The sequence below is a fragment of the Somniosus microcephalus genome, chromosome 1 (genome assembly GCF_052327205.1).
Source record: "Somniosus microcephalus isolate GS21.2 chromosome 1, FLI_Smic_1.0, whole genome shotgun sequence".
In the NCBI taxonomy this organism is placed as follows: Eukaryota; Metazoa; Chordata; class Chondrichthyes; order Squaliformes; family Somniosidae; genus Somniosus; species Somniosus microcephalus.
In genome coordinates, this window is record NC_140987.1 from 63,877,877 (window position 1) to 63,901,538 (window position 23,662).

Consider the following 23,662-nt stretch of genomic DNA (forward strand, 5'->3'; position numbering starts at 1 on the left):
TCCTTGCATCCCGGGCAGCAATGTGGTCGCGCGCTGGCGCCTTCTTGCCTGTGCAGCTTCAGGTGGGTGAGCAGTAGCTTGGCGCTCCTGCTGTTGCTGCTGCTGTTGGTGGTGCCGTTGTTCATGGTTCTGCTGCTGCCACGGCTGGTCTACGTCCGAATCTGATGTCCAGGAGGAAAGGAAATAAATGGCTCCCATGCTTCTGGTATATGCCTCAGTTGAGGAAGCGCTCAGTGAAGGTGGCAAGAGGGGTTTCCCAGGAGGTCACACTGGAGATGCGTGTCAGGCTCCAAACTTCCACAGCTATGGTTATGCCTTCTAAAAGTTCCCCCAGACCTGAGACAACAAAGTCCTGCCAACTGCAAATGATGGCTGATCAAATCTCCTCTTTAATGGTTGACCTGCAGCTGATAGTCAGCAATCCAATTGTGCTCCCGTCAGGTTGCACCGTCGTGTTTCAGAACAGGCGTGTTTCATGTGGGAAAAGGGTTAAAATCACAAAGGCCTTTCAAAATGGCATTATAGAGGCAATTTAGTGCCTGTTGAGGCGGGACGGAGACGGGACCATTAGACACGAATTAAGGAAAATTGCGTGGAGGCGGGGTCGGGCCCGTCCGCCAGTTTTTGCAATTTTAACCCCCCACACGCCTCCAATCCCGCCTCCATTGCCCAATGAAAATCTAGCCCTATATGGCCGATTTTACAAAACAGACAGAAAATCATGTGGACCACAGTTCTTCATATGCAAACCTGGAAGAAATGGAAGCATGAAAAACTGCTAAAGAGCAGCAGGCTCCAGCAACCAAGAAAAAGAAAAATGTAGGTCGACACCAAGGGTGCAGATCACCATGCCAACATGGTGTTTCGATGGAGGGTTCCCACCTCTAGCACCAACTCTTCCCTACCCCCTCTCCCCGGAAATGCCAGAACACTCATCCCACACTGCCGGCACTTCCTTGACTTTATTAACTTTAGACCTTAACTATAACTTTCATTTTCTCTTTTATTATACCTCCTATTGTGTCATGTCCTGTTTTCCACTTCAGCACTTCATGGGTCTTTTCGGATTCTTCTCCCACATTTGCAGGTGTATGTCTGACAGAGAGATTTTTCCTCCTAACCTTCCCTTTGACCTTTTTAAATGCTGTTCACCTGTAATTTCTTCCAGTTCTGATTAAAGGTCCACACCTGAAAGGCTAACTTAACTGTTCTCTCAACAGATGCTGACTGATCTACTGAGTGGTTCCAGCATTTTCTGTTTATGCATCACTACAACAACAAACTTGCATTCATATAACGTCTTTAACATAGTATAACATCCCAAGGCGCTTCAAATGAGCGATTAACAAACAAAATTTGACACCAACCATTACAAGTGTGGAGTCTTACTCCTTCAGGTTTTAATTGTTGTTGGAGATTTTTATAATGTGACATTTTTATAATGTCTCTCTCTTAATCCAATCTTTCTCAACTTCTCTTTATTTCTCTTACTGTACCTGATTGACCCACTCTAATTTACACTTCTTTCTCAGTCCTTACGTAGTTAATTTCACAATCCTTTGATCTGATTGGTTAAGGAGATACATAGTTGCTTTCCCTGTTCACTCAGCTCCCAGATGCCATGTTTCCCTTGCTGCGTGTAAACCAGCTCGCACTTTCAGCAACTTGCAACACAAAAAATTTAAAAGCCTAAACATGAACGGGCATGTATAACTAACAGAAGACACCGTTGGATGCCCTGCCATGGCAAATTATGGCCCATTAAGCACCCTGTTGTTTCATTCTGTCTCGGGGCCCCAATACCTTGGATGAGTATCAGACATTGGCCGCGCTGCTCCCGTTCTGCCGCTACGCTTGCTGCAGCGTATTCTACTTATTTTCCTAGCAAATTGGGGCAGTAGGTCACCACTGGAGGATCGGAGAGCAGAATGAATCTAACCTATGACGTTCGTTGCTAATATCTTGATTTTGTGCATTCACAATGATGAAATCTAATATTTCCTCTCTACTTCTGCCAGTGTCCTGAAACAGAAATACAGAATTCAAGACTCCAATCCCCACAAAATCTGTTAAATTGATTCTTTATCTCTGCTACTAAGAAATTGAATATTTTCAAAAATAAATGCATTAATACTGAGATTTGTCTCTTTCCCCATATCTCTCAATAGGTAAGTTCTATATGAGCCGCAAGAAAGCTGTTATAGGGCAGTGAAGCTTTAAATATTTCTCAAACTGCTCACACATTTTGGAAGAGATTATAGTCATTAGAAAAAACCATAGTAAAAGGAGAAAAGACATTTATTCAGCTAGTACCTAAGAGGAATATTGTGGTGATGGAATAGCTCAGCCAGTTTCACCAGTTCAACCGCATCTTCCTGAGCAGGATCGATAAATAGGACCTGTAGTCAGAAAAGGGAGCGATAAAAAATTACTAAAGTTCTTCAAAAAATAAAGGAGCAATGCTTTGAGTTTACACAGTAAAGTGGATAAAACTGCTTTTGTTTTACAAACACTATAATAGCAGCATCAAAATATAATCTAATTATGAATGTTCCCAGGCATGTTAGATAATTTCACAAGCAAAAAATAGCATACAGTTTTATTTTTATTACAAAGAAAACCAAGAACCTTCATGTGAAAAAGGACTCCTTGGCCTAGAAATTGGGTTTTGGCTTAGCCAGGGCGTTAGCGCCGGAAGTTAGTGCCGGCGCTAAGTCCCCCTGCGCGCGCCAAAAATTCAGTAGCGCCGCGCCCAAACGGCTGCCGGCGCTACTGAAGGGTGTTAGCGCCTGGAAAAGGGCGCTAACTGCCGTTTAGCGCCGCAATTCCGGCGCTGCGGCACCCGATGCGGTGCGGCAGGCTGGGGAAGTGCAGGCCTCCTCCTTCCGTTAAGGAGGAGCTGCCTGCACCCGGCCGCGGCCCGCACAAATCTGTTTAAAAATGAGCCCGGCACCTCGGACAAGTGCCGGGCTTGCATCTGTTCCGGGGGGAGGGGGGGGGAGAAGTCTGGGGAGGGAGCTGCGGGCAGGCGGCCGGCGGGAAAGCGGTCGGCCGCCGCGGGGCCTTTAATGCGCCGGCGCAAACACATGTTGGACTCTGTTGCCAGAGTCTTAGTTGCGGCTGCCACGGGCGAGGCGGCCGCAACTGAATTTCGGCGCTGGGGCCCGTCGGCATGGCAACCGGGACGCTGCGCACACCGATGACGTCATCGGTGCCGGCGCAGCGCTACCGGTGCAACGCCGCTTTAGGGCCCCAGGGAATTTTTCAACTGGCCATAACTCTGGCGCTAGTCCCTCTAGCGCCTCAAAAGCGGCGCTAAGGCTAGTGAATTTCTAGGCCCTTGTGTGTCTGCCTATGAAATGACTATTTTTGCACACTGGAAAAAAAATTATGATTCAATTTTCACAGCAATCGCTACTGTTTGGCACATCGGGTCGAGTAAAATATTGCACTGCCCTCACTTCACTACAGGTTAGATAAGTTCATTCATTTTCAAAGAAACAGTGAATATCTCAGTGAAAGAAAGGGGTCAAAAGCAAGAGAAGCTACTTAGCTCATTTAAGCGTATCCCTCTCGAACTTTAACTCTCTCTGCAGAGCATCCAACTGCACAAGAAATGCGCCCAAGGTGTGTATCCCTGCTACTCAGCCTGGCAGATTAGTCAAGGCACTGTAGGTGAAAATGTCTTTGCTATCTGGTTCAGACTTACTTTTCACCAGTTAATAATTATGGGGGGAAAAATTCGGTTGATTTGCGCCTCCCATTAGCGCCCTAAGAAGGCGCTAATGGGGTGCAAAGCAACTAGCGCCTGGGCGCGGCGCCGCTAACACCTCACGCGAAATTCAGCAGGAGGTTAGCGGCGGCGGTAACCGTTAGTGCCCCACGGTGCTGCGCCTCCGGCGATGACATCATCACCGTGCGCAGCACCCCGCTCGTGCACAGGCCATGATCTTCGGTAGCACCCCCTGACTTACCGCCGGTTGCTATGTCCAACAGGGTCAAGGAGGCCTACCTGCGACCGGGGCGGCGCAAATTCAGGGGGAGGTGCCGGGCAGCCATTTTTGTTGCTGGCCATCTGCCAGCACCTGCCCCCGTTCCTGTCCCCGGCCTCCTGTGCAGCCCCCCCACAGGATGCCGGCTATGCTCCATGAGCTCGGCATTTCTCTTGAGTGCCAGCACACCGATCCCTGGTGGCCCAGTTGGGTCCCGGGTTGCGCTGTGCTAGGCCCCTCCCCTTTGGGAGGTGGGGTACTTCCAGTAGCGCCCCACATTCCTCTTGGGGCTCTACCAGTGAATTTCGGGTATCGGGGCGCTAACATTTTCAGGGCACTAAAAGTAGCGCCCCGGTGAAGTTAGCGCCCCAAAGGGGGCATGCCCCAATTTTGCCCATGATCTTCTGTCGAATTAGCTTGCCTAAAAGTAAGAACCTAGATTTATACCAATTATTTAATGGGCCATATATTCCGATCCCTACGGGTATGTATGAGCTGGGTACACACCCGTAGGGACATCGGAAATGCCGGTTTCAGGCATGGAGAAACTCTGCCCGCAGAAAACCCTTAGAAATCTTACGTCTGGTAAAAGCAGTTGAAAAAAAGTTTTAAAAAATACATTTTTCACTCATTTATGTCATTTAAAAATACATTAAAAAAAAGGTAGGTTTATTTTTAGCCCCGTAAAAAACTTTCATTTTTTTCAAAAAATTTAATTTTTGTTTAAAATATTTAATTTATTGTAATTTCAACTCATTTAAAAAATGTAATGTTTTTTAAAAATTTATTTAATGTTTTACAGTGTTTTTGGGGTGATCTCCATTTATATATTTGACAGGTCTATCTGTCAAGTGTATGAAGGGAGATTCCCTTCTTTGATTGGCTCCCCATGGCCCATGTGAACTCAGGGACGCTTGCGAACTTAATGCGAGGAGCATTCGGAATAAGGTGGATGAATTAGCTGCGCAAATAGAGGTAAACAAATATGATATGATTGGGATTACGGAAACATGGCTCCAGGGTGGCCATGGCTGGGAACTCAATATTCAGGAAAGATAGGCAAAAAGGAAAAGGAGGTGGGGTAGCATTGCTGGTTAAAGAGGGGATAAACACAATTGTAAGGAAGGATATTAGCTCTGATGATGTGGAATTTGTATGGGTAGAACTGAGAAATACCAAGGGACAGAAAACGTTAGTGGGAGTGGTATATAGACCTCCAAACAGTAATGCGGAGGTCGGGGATGGCATCAAAAGGGAAATTAGAGAAGCGTGCAATAAGGGCACAGCAGTTATCATGGGTGACTTTAATCTACATATAGATTGGGCTAACCAAATTAGTAACAACACTGTGGAGGAGGAATTCCTGGAGTGTATACGGGATGGTTTCCTGGACAAACATGTCGAGGAACCAACTAGAGATCAGGCCATCTTAGACTGGGTATTATGTAATGAGAAAGGATTAATTAGCAATCTTGTTGTGCGAGGCCCCTTGGGTCGGAGCAATCATAATATGATAGAATTCTTCATTAAGATGGAGAGTGAAGTAGTTGACTCAGATACTAAGGTCCTGAATTTAAATAAAGGAAACTACGATGGTATGAGGCGCGAGTCGGGTTTGACTGATTGGGGAATGTCACTCAAAGGGTTGACGGTAGCAATGGCAAACATTCAAAGATCGCATGGATGAACTACAGAATTTGTTCATCCCAGTTTGGCATAAAAATAAAGCAAAAAAGGTGACTCAACCGTGGCTAACAAGGGAAATTAGGGATAGCATAAGATCCAAGGAGAGGACATATAAATTGGCCAGAAAAAGCAGTAAACCTGAGGATTGGGAGCAGTTTAGGATTCAACAAAGGAGGACAAAGGGATTAATTAAGAGGGGAAAATAGAGTATGAGAGTAAGCTTGCAGGGAACATAAAAACTGACTGTAAAAGCTTTTATAGATATGTGAAGAGAAAAAGATTGGTGAAGTCAAGCATAGGTCCCTTGCAGTCAGAATCACGGGAATTTATAATGGGGAGCAAAGAAATGGCAGGCCAATTAAATACATACTTTGGATCTGTCTTCACAAAGGAGGACACAAATAACCTCCCAGAGATGTCGGGGAACATGGGGTCTAATGAAAGGGAGGAACTGATAGAAATCAGTATTTGTAGGGAAATGGTGTTAGAGAAATTGACGGGATTGAAGGCCGATAAATCCCCAGGGCCTGATAATCTACAACCTAGGGTACTTAAGGAAGTGGCCCTAGAAATAGTAGATGCATTGCTGATCATCTTCCAACATTCGATAGACTCTGTAACAGTTCCCATGGATTGGAGGGTAGCTAATGTTACCCCACTGTTCAACAAAGGTGGTAGAGAGAAAACGGGGAATTACAGACCGGTAAGCCTGACATCGGTAGTGGGGAAAATGCTAGAGTCCATTATAAAAGATGTAATAGCAGAGCACTTGGAAAACAGTGACCGGATCGGACAAAGTCAACATGGATTTAGAAAAGGTAAATCGTGCTTGACTAATCTACTGGAATTTTTGAGGATGTAACTGGTAAAATAGATAAGGGAGAACCAGTGGATGTGGTGTATTTGGACTTTCAAAAGGCTTTCAATAAGGACCCGCATAAGAGATTAGCGTGTAAAGTTAAGGCACATGGCATTGGGGGCAAGGTATTGACTTGGATAGAGAACTGGTTGGCAGACAGAAAGCAAAGAGTTGGAATAAACGGCTCTTTTTCCGAGTGGCAGGCAGTGACTAGTGGGGTACCGCAGGGATCGGTCCTTGGACCCCAGCAATTCACAATATATATTAATGATGATCTGGACGAAGGAACTAGATGTAATATCTCCAGGTTTGCAGATGACACAAAGCTGGGTGGGCGTGTGTGCTGTGAGGAGGATGCCGAGAAACTCCAGTATGATTTGGACAGGTTGGGTGATTGGGCAGAAGCATGGCAGATGCAATATAACGTGGATGAATGTGAGGTTGACCACTTTGGTGTCAAAAACAAGGCGGCAATAGATTGGGAGAAGGGGAAGTGCAACGAGACCTGGGCGTTCTTCTGCACCAGTCGCTGAAGGTAAGCATGCAGGTGCAGCAGGCGGTTAAGAAGGCAAATGGTATGTTGGCCTTCGTAGCGAGAGGGTTTGAGTACAGGAACAAGAATGTCTTGCTGCAGTTGTACAGGGCCTTGTTGAGACCACATCTTGAGTATTGTGTGCAGTTTTGGTCGCCTTATCTGAGGAAGGATGTTCTTGCCATGGAAGGAGTGCAGCAAAGATTCACCAGGCTGATACCTGGGATGGCAGGAATGACGTATGAGGAGAGATTGGGTCGATTGGGCTTGTACTCGCTGGAGTTTAGAAGAATGAGAGGGGATCTCATTGAAACTTATAAAATTCTAACAGGACTAGACAGACTAGATGCAGGAAGGATGTTCCCGATGGCCAGGGAGTCCAGAACCAGGGGTCACAGTCTAAGGATAAGGGGTAAGCTATTTAGGACAGAGATGAGGAGGAATTTCTTCACCCAGAGAGTGGTGAACCAGTGGAATTCTCTACCACAGAAGGCAGTAGTGGCCAATTCATTAAATATATTCAAGAAAGAGTTGGATATATTTCTTAAGGCTAAAGGGATCAAGGGATATGGAGAGAAAGCAGGGACAGGGTACTGAATTTGGCTGATCAGCCATGATCGCATTTAATGGTGGAGCAGGCTCGAGGGGCCGAATGGCCTACTCCTGCTCCTATCTTCTATGTTTCTATGTGCATCTGGGATACGTGGGCCCTGCACATTTCGAGTTTGGAGAGGCCCAGGAGCGGAAGTGTTCGGACCTCGGGAGCCCTCAGGTAATCGGTAGATTTTTTCCAGATCGGAGGCCTCTGCACGTGGAAAATACGGGCCAATATTTTAGCTATTTGTTAGGTTGAAATGGTAATTTTATTCTTTTAATTGGTGAACATAGAAACCCTCGGTGATTGTAGCCTGTGTTTACGGCACATTGAATATATCTGAAAAGGGTTTCTTGCGATGCAAAATATAGTCGATTTTTAATAAGTCTATGGCCGTAATTTTGCGGGTGCTCAGCGGATGGGATTGGTGGTGGGTCAGCTGTGAAATTTAAAGGCCGCGATTTTATTAATGGAGGCGGGTTGGGTGCGGGTCAGGTTTCTGGCTTCCAGTCCCGCCCCCAGCTGCATCCAGTCCACAGACATGATTTTGCCTTGATTGACTTTGTTAAGCCCCCCCTGCGGGCTTGCTGACCAATTAACAGGAAGCCGGTCTGATTACGTCATTTGATGACGCGTCAACTGCCGGTTTTCATAAAGGGACCACGCACAACTATTTTTTGATAGTTGATTCCTTAGTGTTTGATAGCATTGAGGTGCTGCAAACACTGACAATCACTGCACAAGGGTGACCTCTTGCACCCAGGCTCTCCAATGACTCCCTCCATAGGCTGGAATAGATGGCAGCTGCAGGTGAGGTGACAGAAGCGATCTGTCACTGGTGAGAGAGGTTCTCCCAATGAGGGAGCACTGGACATGGATTTAAAAACTTGTTACCTAAAGAAATGTGTAAATGTATTAAAAATGCAGTACCCAACAGTTTCTTTCCGCTAAGACTCACCAGTGCAACATTGGATCCTTCACACCACTTCTGCAGCTGTCATCAATCCAGAAACATTACAGCAGTCTGACAACATGCCACACTTACCTGGCGTGGTGTCGGGACATCGGGAAACCCGAGCCAAAATTCAAAAATAGGCTGACAACTACCTGTTAATAGGCAGGTAATTGCCTTTAATCCACTTCCCGCCGCCAGGTGTCGGGTCCATTCGCAAATCGGGGACCCGACACTTGAAAAGCTGTTTGGAGGCGTGTTGACGGCGAGATTGCAACTTGCCGTCAATCAAACCAATTTAAACCTATGACTCACCTCCAAACCCGCCCTCTGAGCGCTGGCAAAATTGCAGCCAAAGTGATTGACAGCGGGTCGAGAACCCAATTCATAGAACATGGAACATAGAAAAATAAGAGCCGGAATAGGCCATTCGGCCCTTCAAGCCTGCTCCGCCATTCAATATGATCATGGCTGATCCTCTATCTCAATATCATATTCCCGCTCTCTCCCCATACCCCTTTGCGTCTTGAAATCTATCTATCTTCTTCTTAAATATATTCAGTGACTTGGTCTCCACAGCCTTCTGTGGTATTCCATAGGTTCATAGGTGAAGAAATTTCTCCTCATCTCTGTCCTAAATGTCCTACCCCGTATCCTGAGACTGTGACCCCTCATTCTAGACCCCAAAGCCAGGGGAAACATCCTTCCTGCATCCAGTCTGTCCAGCCCTGTCAGACTTTTATACGTTTCAATGAGATCTCCTCTCATTCTTCTAAACTCTAGTGAACACAGGCCTAGTTGACCCAATCTCTCCTCATACGACCTGCCATCCCAGGAATCAATCTGGTGAACCTTCGCTGCATTCCCTCTATGGCAAGTATATCCTTTCTTAGGTAAGGAGACCAAAACTGCACACAGTACTCCAGGTGTGGTCTCACCAAGGCCCTGTATAACTGTAGTAAGACATCCTTGCTCCTGTACTCAAATCCTCTTGCAAAGAAGGCCAACATACCATTTGCCTTCCTAACTGCTTGCTGCACCTGCATGTTTGCTTTCAGTGACTGGTGTACAGGGACACCCAGGTCCCTTTGTACATCAACATTTCCCAATCTATCACCATTTAAATAATACTCTGCCTTTCTGTTTTTCCTACCGAAGTGGATAACTTCACATTTATCCACATTATACTGCATCTGCCATGTATTTGCCCACTCACTCAACTTGTCTAAATCGCCTTGAAGCCTCTTTGCATTAGATTTAGGACCCTAGTTTCGGATTGGACTACTTCACTTTCCATCTTAATGAAAAACATAAGAAATAGGAGCAGGAGTAGGCCAATCGGCCCCTCGAGCCTGCTCCGCCATTCAATAAGATCATGGCTGATCTGATCCTAACCGCCAATCCACTATCACAGAACCATCTCCTGAATCTAACAGAATTAGACACACAAAATAGGAGCAGGATCAGGCTACACGGCCCCTGGGCCCGCTCCGCTACCCACAGGGCCATGACCGATCCGAACCTAGACTCATATCCAAATTCCTGCCTGCTCCCCGTAACCCTTAATTCCCTTTACTTCTAGGAAACTGTCTATTTCTGTTTTAAATTTATGTAATGATGTAGCTTCTACAGCTTTTTGGGGCAGCATATTCCATGGACCTACCACCCTCTGAGTGAAGTAGTTCCTCCTCATCTCAGTTTTGAAAGAGCAGCCCCTTATTCTAAGACTATGCCCCCTAGTCCTAGTTTCACCCATCATCGGGAGCATCTTCCCCGCATCCACCCGATCCAACCCCTTCACAATCTTATATGTTTCAATAAGATCGCCTCTCATTCTTCTGAACTCCAATGAGTAGAGTCCCAATCTACTCAACCTCTCCTCATATGTCCATCCCCTCATCCCCGGGATTAACCGAGTGAACCTTCTTTGTACTGACTCGAGAGCAAGTATGTCCTTTCTTAAGTATGGACACCAAAACTGTACGCAGTATTCCAGGTGCGGTCTCACCAATACCTTGTACAACTGAAGCAATACCTCCCTATTTTTATATTCTATCCCCCTAGCAATGAAAGCCAACATTCCATTGGCCTTCTTAATCACTTGCTGCACCTTCATACCAACCTTTTGAGTTTCGTGCACCAGGACCCCCAGATCCCTTTGTACTTCAGTACTTTCCAGTTTCTTGCCATTAAGATAATAACTTGCTCTACGATTTTTCCTGCCAAAGTGCATAACCTCACACTTTCCAGTATTGTGTTCCATCTGCCAAATCTCTGCCCACTTACTTAGCCTGTCCATGTCCCCTTGCAGGTTTTTTATGTCCTCCTCACTCACTACTTTCCCTCCCATCTTAGTATCATCTGCAAACTTTGATATGTTACACTCGGTCCCCTCCTCCAAATCGTTAATATAGATTGTAAAGAGCTGGGGACCCAGCACTGACCCCTGCGGAACACCACTAGTTATTGATTGCCAGTCTGAGAATGAACCATTTATCCCAACTCTCTGCCTTCTGTTAGATAGCCAATCCTCTATCCATGCCAGAATATTACCCCCAATCCCGTGATTTTTTATCTTAAGCAATAATCTTTTGTGTGGCACCTTGTCAAATGCCTTTTGGAAGTCTAAATACACTACGTCCACTGGTTCCCCTTTATCCACCCTATATGTTACTTCCTCAAAGAACTCCAGCAAATTTGTCAAACATGACTTCCCCTTCATAAAACCATGCTGACTTTGTCCTATTAAATTATGATTATCCAAATGTCCTGTTACTGTCTCCCTAATAATGGACTCTAAAATTTTACCTACCACAGATGTTAGGCTAACCGGTCTATAGTTTCCAGCCTTCTGTCTACTGCCCTTTTAAAATAAGGGTGTTACATTAGCAGTTTTCCAGTCTGCCGGGACCTTTGCCGAGTCCAGGGAGTTTTGGAAAATTATTACCAATGCATCCACAATCCCTAGCGCCACTTCCCTCAAGACCCTAGGATGTAAGCCATCAGGTCCAGGTGATTTATCCGCCTTGCGTCCCATTATTTTACCGAGTACCACTTCCTTAGTGATTTTGATCGTGTTTAGCTCCTCCCCCCCTTTAGCCCCCTGTTTGTCCAGTGTTGGGATATTCTTAGTGTCTTCTACTGTAAAAACTGATATAAAATATTCATTCAGTGTTTTTGCCATCTCCATATTTCCCACCATTAATTTCCCAGTCTCATCCTCTAAGGGACCAACATTTACTTTAGCCACCCTTTTTCTTTTTATATAACTATAAAAACTCTTACTATCTGTTTTTATATTTTTTGCTAATTTACTTTCATAATCTATCTTCCCTTTCTTAATCAATCTTTTTGTTTCTTTTTGCTGTCTTTTAAAGTTTTCCCAATCCTCTATCCTCCCACTAGATTTGGCTACCTTATATGCCCTTGTTTTTAGTCATGTTACGGTCACTCTTCTCTAAAGGACCCCCGGAAAACAGGATTATTAATTAACCCCTTCTCATTGCACAATGAACAATCTAGGATAGCCTGTTCCTAGTTGGCTCCTCAACGTACTGGTCTAAAAAACCATCTCGTACACGCTCCAGGAATTCATCCTCCACAGCATTATTGCTAATTTGGTGTGGCCAGTCTATATGTAGATTAAAGTCACCCATGATTACTGTAGTACCCTTGTTACAGGCATCTCTAATTTCCTGTTTGATGCCGTCCCCTACATTACCACTATGGTTTGGAGGCCTATAGAGAATGCCCACCAATGTTTTCTGCCCCTTGGTGCTTCTTAGCTCCACCCAGACTGATTCTACATCTTTATTTTCTGAGCCAATATCCTTTCTCACTATTGCTCTGATTTCATCCTTTACAAACAACGCCACCCCACCTCCTTTTCCTTTTTGCCTGTCCTTCCTAAATATCGACTATCCTTGGATATTCAGCTCCCAGCCTTGGTCACCCTGCAGCCATGTCTCTGTAATTGCAATAATATTGTATCCGTTTACATCTATTTGCACTGTTAATTCGTCTACCTTATTACGAATACTTCGTGCATTCAGATACAGTGCCTTTAGATTTGTCTGTTTAACATTTTTAGACATCTTAACATTTTTTTTCAAATTCAAATCATTAGTAGCTTGTTTACAGCCACTTAACAATTATATTTTTCCTAGCTTTTTGATTTTGACAGGTCGCCCACCGGTTTCCCGCTGTGCCTAGACCTCGTCTGTGAAGCTGAGGCGGGAGGTCTGTGGCCACTGAATCTGCTGATGAGTTAACAGCTTCAAATGTCAAGTCAAAGCTTCCAGCTGATTGAAAAATGTTCCCTTAACCATTAGCTTCTCTAAACTGCATTTCCGCTACAGATTCAGAATGTTGTAAGTCTTTACACAAGTCTCCATCCAGTTTGACCCCATTACCTCTCCCACCATTGACAGATCGCTTCAGTCATCTCTACTTCACCTGCCATCTATTCCATCAGCATGGGTGCACTTTAGACTCTCTCACCTTGGTCTTCAGAATCTGACCACAATCAGCCCCAACACCAGCATCACCAGGCACACCAGCAGTACCAACAACACCAACCTTCTCCGCATCACCTAATGATACACAGGACAGAGGGCATCAGCACCCAACCACATTACTGCCCGGGAGGCCAGTGATGGCCTCAGCATGGCTAGATTTACTTCACTTGACGCTGCACACCCTGGCTGCCATATAATGCGCCAGGTTGGCACCAACTCACACCAACAAAATAAAGCATCCCGACAATGCCCAAGCCATTCCTTTCACAGACATTAAACTGTTAGGGTTAACCAAATGGAAAATGACTGTAAAGATAATGTACAGTCAATGAAACCAGAATACTGGTCCCCTTACACACTTCTTGCGCCTGTTTGCACCAATTTTTTTAATTTTCAGCGTAATTACCTAACAGTTGGTGGGCAATTAGCCCAACTTTTCACCAGCATGTTCATTTGTATGAGGTGAACGATGCTACGAAGACTATGGGCTAGATTTTCAGTATAGGCAGTTTTGGGGCGCTAACCTTAGCGCCCGCCCGAAGTTAGCGCCCGCCCCAAAGTAGCGCCCCGTTGCCGGGAATTCAGTGGCTTCGCCCTAAGAGGTTGGTGGAGCGCTAAAAGAGGCGTTCCACTACTATCTTTAGGCGCTAAGCCGGCGGTCCAGAGGGATAGCGCCCAGGCGGGGCGCAGCGCGGGTGCGGTCATTTTTGGACTGACAGCAGACCCCGTGGCGCCGACCAGCTCTTAAAGGGGGAAGGGACGAATTGGTCTGCTGCCACGCCCTGCACACTGCAGCCTTGCAAAGAGGCCTCAACACTGCTGCTCAGCCCCAGGGAGTCATGGCAAACGCCAGAGAAGGCCCGTCAGCGTGCCCTGCGCTTCTCAGAGGGTGATCTGGACATAATGGTCACAGTTCTGGAGGTGAGGCGCAAGATCTTGTTCCCAGAGAGTGGGAGGAATCCAACCCACCACGACTACACCAAAGCCTGGAAGCAGATCGCCCAGAGGGTGACGTTCACCGGCGATGCCCCCAGGACCCACAAACAATGTCGTAAAAAATACAACGACCTGACCAGGATTGTCAGGGTGAGTACCCTTTCCAGTCTCCTCCTCATTCTTGCATGTACACCTGACATGATGGGCAAAGGGAGCTGAAAGTCCTATTGGCCAGCCCTCAGCCAGCAGCATTGGGACAGTCATGAGCATCAATTGGCCATTCGGCACTCTACACTCTGGCCAAGCTATTCCACCATGGGAGGCAGTGCACACTACATCAGGGCTTCACTCTGGCCAAGCTATTCCACCATGGGAGGCAGTGCACACTACATCAGGGCTTCACTCTGTCCAAGCTATTCCACCATGGGAGGCAGTGCACACTACATCAGGGCTTCACTCTGTCCAAGCTATTCCACCATGGGAGGCAGTGCACACTACATCAGGGCTTCACTCTGTCCAAGCTATTCCACCATGGGAGGCAGTGCACACTACATCAGGGCTTCACTCTGGCCAAGCTATTCCACCATGGGAGGCAGTGCACACTACATCAGGGCTTCACTCTGGCCAAGCTATTCCACCATGGGAGGCAGTGCACACTACATCAGGGCTTCACTCTGGCCAAGCTATTCCACCATGGGAGGCAGTGCACACTACATCAGGGCTTCACTCTGGCCAAGCTATTCCACCATGGGAGGCAGTGCACACTACATCAGGGCTACACTGCGCACTTACAGCCCGTCCTTTCTCTTGCAGGCTAAAGTAGCCTTTAATCGCCAGGCCCGTGCCAGGGGTGGCCGCGCCAAGCTGCAGAAGCTCACTCGGCTGGAGGAGCGCGTGTGTGCTCATGGGAGCCCGTGTGATCGTCCCCACAGCGTGCGGAGTATCCGACTCTCCACTGCCCGGCAATGGTAAGGACCTCGCCTTTTGGCCCTCTCGCGTCGCACTGGCCCATCCGAGCTACCTCCTTTGCCACTGTCCCACCAATGCGCTGAATGCCACCAGTCCTAACTCCCTCGCTGACGCCGTCTCCTCACTCTGAAGCTACTCTTGTGCATTCCTGCTTTCAGCTGGTGACGACCAGGACCCTGAAGCTGCCAGTGACAGCACCTCCGAGCAGGAGGAGGAGGAGGAGCAAGCCGGACCATCGGGGGAACAGTCACGTCCCGCAGGAGAGGAGGAAATGCTTGACACCTCCTCACTGGACGAGTGCCTGGAGGAACTGTCGCAGGGCAATGCAGCTTATGGGACCAGTGGCGTCCAGCCACCCAGGAGCCGTGCGCGTGGCCCACAGCCTTCCCCCCAAATGGGGGAAGGATCAGAGGGGAGTGCTGCTGATCGGCACACTCGCCGCCACCAACGTGGCAAGGGTCCCCTAGTTCGGCCCCCTCCTCCCCAGCGGGAGAGTCGCGACTCCAGTCCGGACACCTTCACCTCGGAGGAGGTGTGGAAGCTGGATAAGATGGCCGAGGATTCGGACCGGCGCCACACGGAGCTCATGAGCGTGGTGGGGCGCATGCCTGAGGCCATCGAGTCGCTGGCGACCAGTGTGCGCGAGTTCGGGGCAGCAACTGCCGCGAGTGGCCGCATGCTGACTGATGCCGTCAAGACCCTGGCGGATGTGATGCGCGCGCACACCAGGACAACAGGGGCACTCACTGCTGCCACACGCGCTGTCTCAGGCAGGCATCGCCAGGGCAGCCGCCGCGCTGGACCATCCCAGCAAGCCGCCCCTCGGCTGATTGTTGCGGATCCTGCAGTGCGGGCCCGGCCGAGTGCCACCGCGCCACAGCACCAGCCAGCGCATCCCAGACGCCAGCTGGCCCACATTGCGCCATCCGTCGCCGCCATTCCCCCACTGGGGCGTCAAGGGCAAGCGGCTGCAGCTGATGGTGGCCAGGCTCAGGTGCGCCACTCAGCAGACGGCCCCTCGAGGCCCAAACGCCGTGTAGGCCGCCCCCCAGCGGCATCTGGCGGAAGGGCATCTGAGCCTCAGGCGCCTTCCCCCAGCCTCGCAGCAGCCACTGGGCAGAGCTTGCGAAGGAGCAGCAGGCCGGGCAGGGGAGGCAAAAGGCTGGGCAAGGTCTCGCCCTCGCGGGCCACTCAGTAGAGGGTGTGGCCACCTTTCCTTTTATATGGCGGTGGCCATCTTTATTTTGCCCATGGTTGTGTTGTTGGAGGGCTTATTTTTTGCGTTAGGCCGACGTTGAGGCCCGGTTTGAAGAAAGGTGGAGTGACTCCTCCCCAGTTTGTGGGAGTGAGTCGTTTGTTGGTCTTTTTGTGGGGCCCGTTTATTGTTTTTGGGGATTCATGTGGGAAGGGCTTTTCATTTTTGTGTAATAAAAAATTATCTTTATTCATGCAGTCTCCATGGTTGTTCTTCTTAGTGTTTGTTGGCTTCGCCGGCTGAGGGCTTGCGGAGCGGCTGCATTCATCTTCCCTCATGGCCCCTGGCCATTCCCTGACAGGGGGCTTAGAAGTACCGCGTAATAAGGTGGCGTCGTGCGGCCCTTGGCCCTGGTCGCTCCCTCCTGGGAACGTACTCCTGCTCCTCCTCCTCCTCCTCCTCATGCTCCTCCTGCTCCTCCTCCTGAGGTGCTGGTCCAACGTCAGGTGGCAGTGCCTGAGTCCTGCGGATAGCCAGGTTGTGTAGCATGCAGCAAACCACCACAAATTGGGAGACCCGGTCCGGCGAATACTGGAGAGCTCCTCCGGAGCGATCAAGGCAGCGGAACCGCTGCTTGAGGACCCCAATAGTTAGCTCGATGATGTTGCGGGTGGTTTGATGGCTCTCGTTGTAGGCCTCTTCAGCAGCGGTCCTGGGCGCGCGGAGCGGGGTCATGAGCCAGGTGCACAAAGGATAGCCTTTGTCCCCGAGTAGCCATCCTCTTGGGGGAGGCTGTGCCTGGAACATGTCATGCACAGTACTCTGCCGCAGGATAAAGGCATCGTGGCTGCTGCCTGGGAAGCTGGCATTGACTGCCATGATGCGCTGCTTGTGGTCACACACCAGCTGCACATTCAGAGAATGGTAGCCCTTCCTGTTGCGATACTGCTCGCCATGCTCCAGAGGGGCCCGCAAAGCCACATGCGTACAGTCAATGGCGCCCTGCACCAAGGGGAATTCCCCGAGTCTGGAAAATCCCAATGCGCGCTGATGCTGGCTCTCCAGGGCCATGGGGAAGGAGATGAATTGGCTTCTCCTTCTGAACAGTGCTTCGGTCACCTGGCGGATGCAGCGATGCGCGCTGTACTGGGAGATGTTTGCTATGTCCCCAGCAGCGTATTGGAAGGAGCCGGTGGCATAGAAGTTCAATGCCACCGTCACCTTCACTTCCACCGACAGAGACGTCCTGCACCTGAGCTTTGGCCGCAGATCTCGGCGAAGCAGGTGGCAGATCTCTGCAATCACCTCCTTTCGGAATCGGAGCCTTTTAACACATCGCGCGGCACTCATGTTTAGGTAGGAGCGCTGCTGGCGGTATAGCCTGACTGGGTAAGGCCTACGTGGCCGACGCCTGTAGCCCCCTCTGCCTCTAGCCAGGGCTGCCCCTCTCACAATGCGTCTGCGAGCCCTACGGACATGGAGCTGCAGCTCCGCGTTGGCACCCCATGCAACCATCAAATCCTGGCAAACACTCAAATTTCCAAAAGGCCACTTGCAGCGCTCTGGCCTGAGTCCAAAAATACCTGAGCTCTTGCTGCTTGAAACCAGTTAGCTATCCTCCTTGTTGTGTCTCCAGAAATGCGTTGCACAAGAGTGTTTTCTGAAAAAAGGCTGGCCTTTATACTGGAGAGCACGTCCCCTTTAATTTGCGCCCCCCGGGACCCGCGCTGGTTGTGTTGCGTTCCTTTTTCCAAACGCTCCGGCCGCCAGCCGCACAATGGGGCGGTCCGACTGAAGTTTGGAATCGGGGCGCACAAAGGGCGTTGCACGAGGATGTGACGTCATTTTCTGCGCGCGCATCCGGGCGGGCGCTAAACTTTGCGCCGGCGCTAACGGGCAACTTAATTTGGGGCGGGGCGCAAACTGCGCTGCGCACGGGCGCTACACGCATAGCGCCCGAAAATCACTTCTCTTAAGGCGCTAACTGCTGGCGCTAGCAACTGAAAATCTAGCCCTATGTGCCTTCAGAACTTGACAGATCGCAAGTTCGAGATTTCTTGCAGTTTCATACGGCATCATACCGACCGCAAATTCAGGGCCAACATAATCCCCATTTTACAATCATACATTCTGTCGTTATTCTTATATAATATACTTTGATATATTATACTTTACAGTTAAATAGCGAAACAATTTTGGAAACAGAGAAATAGAGTTGGTTGAACTGACAGTATTTGTTTAAGATGGAAATAATTTAATTATTTTTCCCTCCTCCTCCTCACCCAAAATATTTTTCTCAATTACTTACATGATAAGATATTTTCTTTTCTCTTACTTGCACTGAAACTTGTAGCTGAATTTTCATTGGTGTAGCACTGCAGCAAGGAAGCTTTTTCCACCATCAAGTCTTTATTGACTAGCACGTTGATGAGGTAGTCAATCACTATGATCTGGCCCTGACGCACTCCACCTCCAGTGTCCGAGCTCAACATCAAAGCACCTCACAAACGATTCTTCTAGCCTCAGCAAAACCATCAATATTCCCAAGTGGCACAAAACACTTTGGGGAGAATGTTAACACCAAAAACAGGCGGGTTTGGGTCGGGTGCAATGTTAAAATATTAAAAATCTGAATTCCGACCCCAACCCGCCCACTTCCGGTTTTAACGGAGGCGGGCAGCCAACACGCTCCCAGGAGGCGGATTGGCAATTTAAATATTATGAGGTTGCGTGCCTCATATTTGATCACCGTTTCCACTTACCTGCTGGATCCAGTTTACCTGCTTCACCCACCCACTGCGATCAGACAACCCCAGACCCTTCTGATCTCCCCCCACCGACCCTTCTGATCTCCTCCACGAGGCTACTGATCTCTTCCTGACACTTCTGATCTCCCCACCTGCCCCCGAGGCCTCGATCCCTCCCTCCTCTCCGCCCTGCTCCCCGACTGTGGCCTGGTGCTAAAGGCCTATTTGCCAGACAGCCAGCCAGCCTCTCAATCTGGCTAGCTGTGGCTGAGAAACAGAGAAAAAATAATACTAATCGGGTCCTGCCGTTAAATTCGGCAGGACCGGAGGGAAACCTGTTTCCCGACCTCAAAGTAGTCCCCCAGATCCCTCTCCACCTCCAAGATAATATCCAGCCGTTTATCCCAAACTGCACTATTTGCTCAAAATATTCATTTAATTGCTTAAATTGTATAAAATACTGAAATAATATTCTATTTTTCTATTTTCTAGTCTCTCATTATTTGTAAATTGATATGTGACACAGGTTGCTGATTTAAAACTCCTGAGTATTGAGGTTCCCCGAGAACAGGGTGTAAATTACACGTGCAACTCTCGTAATGAATCTCTCTCACGTACAACAGGAGCTAGAACTCCTCAAGGCCCAGATGAAATATAAAACTCTAGTTTCAAAATCAGAACAAAATCTCATTGGGGAAGTTCTTGCAGTAATTTTAACACTGAATGACTAATTCTGTGGAGTAGTTTAGTGATTTTTTTTTGTCAGAATTCAATATTATGTATTATTTTTAATGGTATATACTGAGCTGAGTAAGGAAGAAAAATGGTGGCTGAATTGTTTGAGCATATTTGATTTGCTTTGTGATAGTTGCTCAGAGCTATACTTGGAAGAAAAGTTGAATGGTTCTTTTGGTGGTTTTGTGTTTTTTGTTGTAGAATGGTAGCTTTCCCTACCTGTCCAGTGAATGAAGGTGGCATTTGATTGTCTCACATATTCCATTGACTATATGTGAACCAATCAGCACAGTTAACTTAACAGACCATTGTAGTATACCATGCAGAAGCAGGTCATTCGATCCATCATGTCTGTGCTAGCGGTTTGCTAGAGCGATCCAAAACGAATTCCTCTCCCTGTCTCTCCCCATATCTTTCTCTGCTTCAAATATTTATCTACTCTTTCTTTAAAAGATACAATGGGCTCTGCTTCAACTGCCTTCAAAGACGTTTTTGGCATCATACCTCACTGTTTCTTCACACAACTGTCAAGTACCCCACTGGAGGAGTGCCTGAAGAAACCTGGCACATGGCCTGCCTCAGGATCCCTGCAGACCAGAGGGCCTGTGGCAATCCCAGGAGCAGGCCAAAGATTGCCGTTCTCCAGCAACAGCCAGAAGGTCTGATGTAAGAAAACTACTAGGCACTTGGTCTAAGTATTAAGCAAGGCTTTAATCAACTGTTTTTCAACATGGAGATCTAGTTGTGTCCTTCACTAGTTCCTGTTAAAGAATGTCCTGAGCAAGCTGGGTCCATGCCCGAGTATTTATACTCTCTCTGGACAGTGCCACCAGCAGGCCGCCCAGTATCATTTCATAAGTCATTTCCACATGAATGACAAGATTCATGTCATTCTTCCCGCCTGAAAGATTGGAAGTCCGGCAGCTTCCTTCTACCGAATTAATCGGACTAAGAATAGACGCAGTCTTTTGGATCTCCGTTGGAGGCCAGAAGGCACGTCTCCTCGGAGCGTATTTTGGTCCCTGGGTCACTTGGTTCGTACCGGCGGGCTGGCAGAGTCCGTGTTGTGCCTTGATTGACCTGAGGGGGAGGGGAGATCGTGGCTCCGGGTGCGGGCCCCCACAGGCGCAGAGCTGGCTTCACCCTGCTCAGTAGTCAGTGACTGACCGGCGTCCTGGCTTCGGGTGGCCATCCCACGGGGAGCGCTCTGTTCCCCGGGTTGATCCGGAGGAATAGCTGGCAGATCCCTTGACGTCCCGGGTAGGGCATCATCCTCAGAGGAGCGCAGTGTATCGGTGTCATTAATACGGATTCCACTATCGATTGGGTCCATGGGACCGGTTGGGCAGGGAGCCAGATCCCGAAGTGACACTGTGGATTCCCGGCCATCAGGGTACCGCACGTGCATGTACGTGGGATTGACATCCGTCAGTTCCACTTTGTCAATGAGGGGATCACTCTTAGAGGATCGGACGAATCTTCAGAGCAGCATGAGGCCAGGAGCTGCCAACCATGATGGTAGGGACATCCCATGAGTGGAGTGATGCTGGAACCCGAAGAATCGTTCGTGAGTAGCGTTGGTGGATGTAGAAAGAAGAGACCTGATGGAATGCAATGCATCAGGGAGCATAGTTTCCCACTGCTGGTCTGATAGGTTGTGTGACCTCAGTGCAAGGCAAACAGCGTTCCAAATGATAGCGCTGTATCTCTCAACCTGTCCGTTTCCAATAGGATGATACGGTGTCGTTCTACTTGTGGCGATTCCCCATTGGGAAAGATAACTTTTGAGTTCGCTTGACATGAAGGAGGGACCCCGATCAGAGTGGATGAAATTGGCCATACCGCAAAGGGAAAAGACCTGATCGAGGCATTTGAACACTGTGGAAGTAAGCATATTGGGACAGGGGAAAGCAAAGGGAAAGCGTGAATATTCATCCACCATAGTAAGCAAGTAGGTGTTTCACGTTGAGGAAGGCAATGGCCCTTTAAAGTCAATGCTGAGTCGCTGCATAGACTGTGTAGCGTGTATGAGCGAGCCAACCGACGGACGGAAGAATTGCGGTTTTAATTCTGCGCAAATTCTACAAGTGGAGCATGTTCTATTCACGTCTTCCGTAGAAAATGGGAGATTTTTAGATCACACAAAGTTTAACACACGGGTAACGCCAGGATGGCACAAGTCAGTATGAAGATCTGTAAGAGTCGAAGTTGACATGGAAGAGCAGAATGCACGCGTGAGGGTATCTGGGGCCACATTCTCTTTGCCGGGTCGATAATGTATGGTGTAGCCAAAGGCAGCCAATTCCATCCTCCAGAGCTGTATTTTGTTATTCTTGACCTAAGTGTGGTTCCGGTTATCCAGCATAAAGGCCACAGAGCGCTGATCAGTTATGAGCGTGAAATGGCGACGAGCGAGAAAATGACTCCATTTACGTACTGCTTCGATGATAGCCGTAGCCTCCTTCTCAACAGGAGAATAATGGAGTTCGCTACCCTGCAAAGTTCTGGACAGAAATGCAATGGGTCGACTGCCTTGATTCATGGTAGCCGAGATCGCCACCTCCGATGCATCGTACTCAACCACGAAAGGGAGATTTACATCGATGGAATGAAGCGTGGCTTTTTCTAGTTGTTGCTTGAGGTCGAAAGCTGAAATAGCCATCACGTGAAGCAGGGGCTGGATCTTGTCAGAAAAGTGGGGTATCCACTTCGCATAATAGGCAAACATGCCAAGGGCCAGATGAAGAGAGCCGAGATTCGTAGGAGGAGGGAGCTCCTGAAGCAGATGAAGTCGCTCCGGATCTGGTTTGATGACACCATTGCCCACCCAGTAGCCAAGGATGTTGACTGATGGTACTGATGGCTCAATGATACCATCAGCTAGAAGGCGAGAGATTTCTGCCTTGATAAAGGATAGATCATCTTGGCTGAAACGTCATGATTTAGTGACTATGGGCTTACATCAGGGGGAAAGATTGGCAAACAAGGAGGGCTCGTCGAGCGAAGCCACCGAAAGCACACAAAACAGTACTTTGGAAATAGTAATCTCCGGCTTTGGCCCTCCAAACTCAAAAGTGAGCCTTTTGTGTCGTTTCTGGAAATCCTGTTCCAGGAGCACATCACTGCATAGGTTTTTAAGCACCCCGAGCCGGGTGGAAAAATAAGTGCGGCCATTGAGAATAAGGTGAACAAGACAAAAGCCGGAAGAGTTGGTGATCAGTGTCGTCAGAGCCATTACAATTTCCCTGTCCGAGGGATAAATATGCAGTTTTAACTTACTGACAACCTGCTCACTGATGAAGCTGTCAGAGCTAGATGAGTCGATTAATGCACTCAAAACGTGTCCATTTACTGAAACCCTTGTGGCTGCATGGGACAGGCTTTGGGGAAAAACAGTTGTAACACTAGTAGTGGCTCTTGGGGGAGGAGCAGTTTTATAGATAGCAGCTGTAACACTAGTAGAGGCTCTTGACCGGCATACTTTAAAAGAGTGACCTTTCTTACTGCAATGATTGCAGGTTGCATTACGAGCAGGACAAAATTTCCTATAATGGAATGCACCTCCACAGAAGAAACACTTCTTTTTAGATGCCGCTAGGGTAGGGTCATCATCAATGAGGGCTTCTGCCTGAGGCTTACCGGGGGAGTCACTAAAAGTGGTAGCAGCAATCCTTGCATATGGTAAAAAATAGGCATCTGAATTTTTTTGAGCTAAGTCCAGAGAATATGCCTGATTATAGGCAGCTTATAACCAGAGGGTTTTATTTTTAACAGACGCTGGTGTATGAGGGGAGAAGCAATTCCGTTAATAAAAGAGTCACGAATTAATTCCTCCCGGTACTGCTCAGCTGAGACAGCTTTAAGGTTACAATCTTTGCTGCGCCTGCGAAGCTCTTGAAAGAATTCGTCAAGTGATACCCCGGGTTGTTGTCGAGTTGTGGCCAGTA

The 23,662-nt window shown here is 48.3% G+C and overlaps 1 protein-coding gene across 3 annotated transcripts in view; it reads right to left on the reverse strand.

The window, feature by feature from the left end:
- The window catches only part of LOC147124141 (UDP-glucose:glycoprotein glucosyltransferase 1-like), a 149,232-nt gene that overhangs the window by 64,471 nt on the left and 61,099 nt on the right, over positions 1–23,662 (reverse strand). For all 3 annotated transcript variants that reach the window (XM_085982723.1, XM_085982715.1, XM_085982731.1), the window contains exon 4: positions 2,314–2,399. In XM_085982723.1, the coding sequence (XP_085838849.1) occupies positions 2,314–2,399 (86 nt within the window). The remainder of the gene's footprint in view (positions 1–2,313; positions 2,400–23,662) is intronic.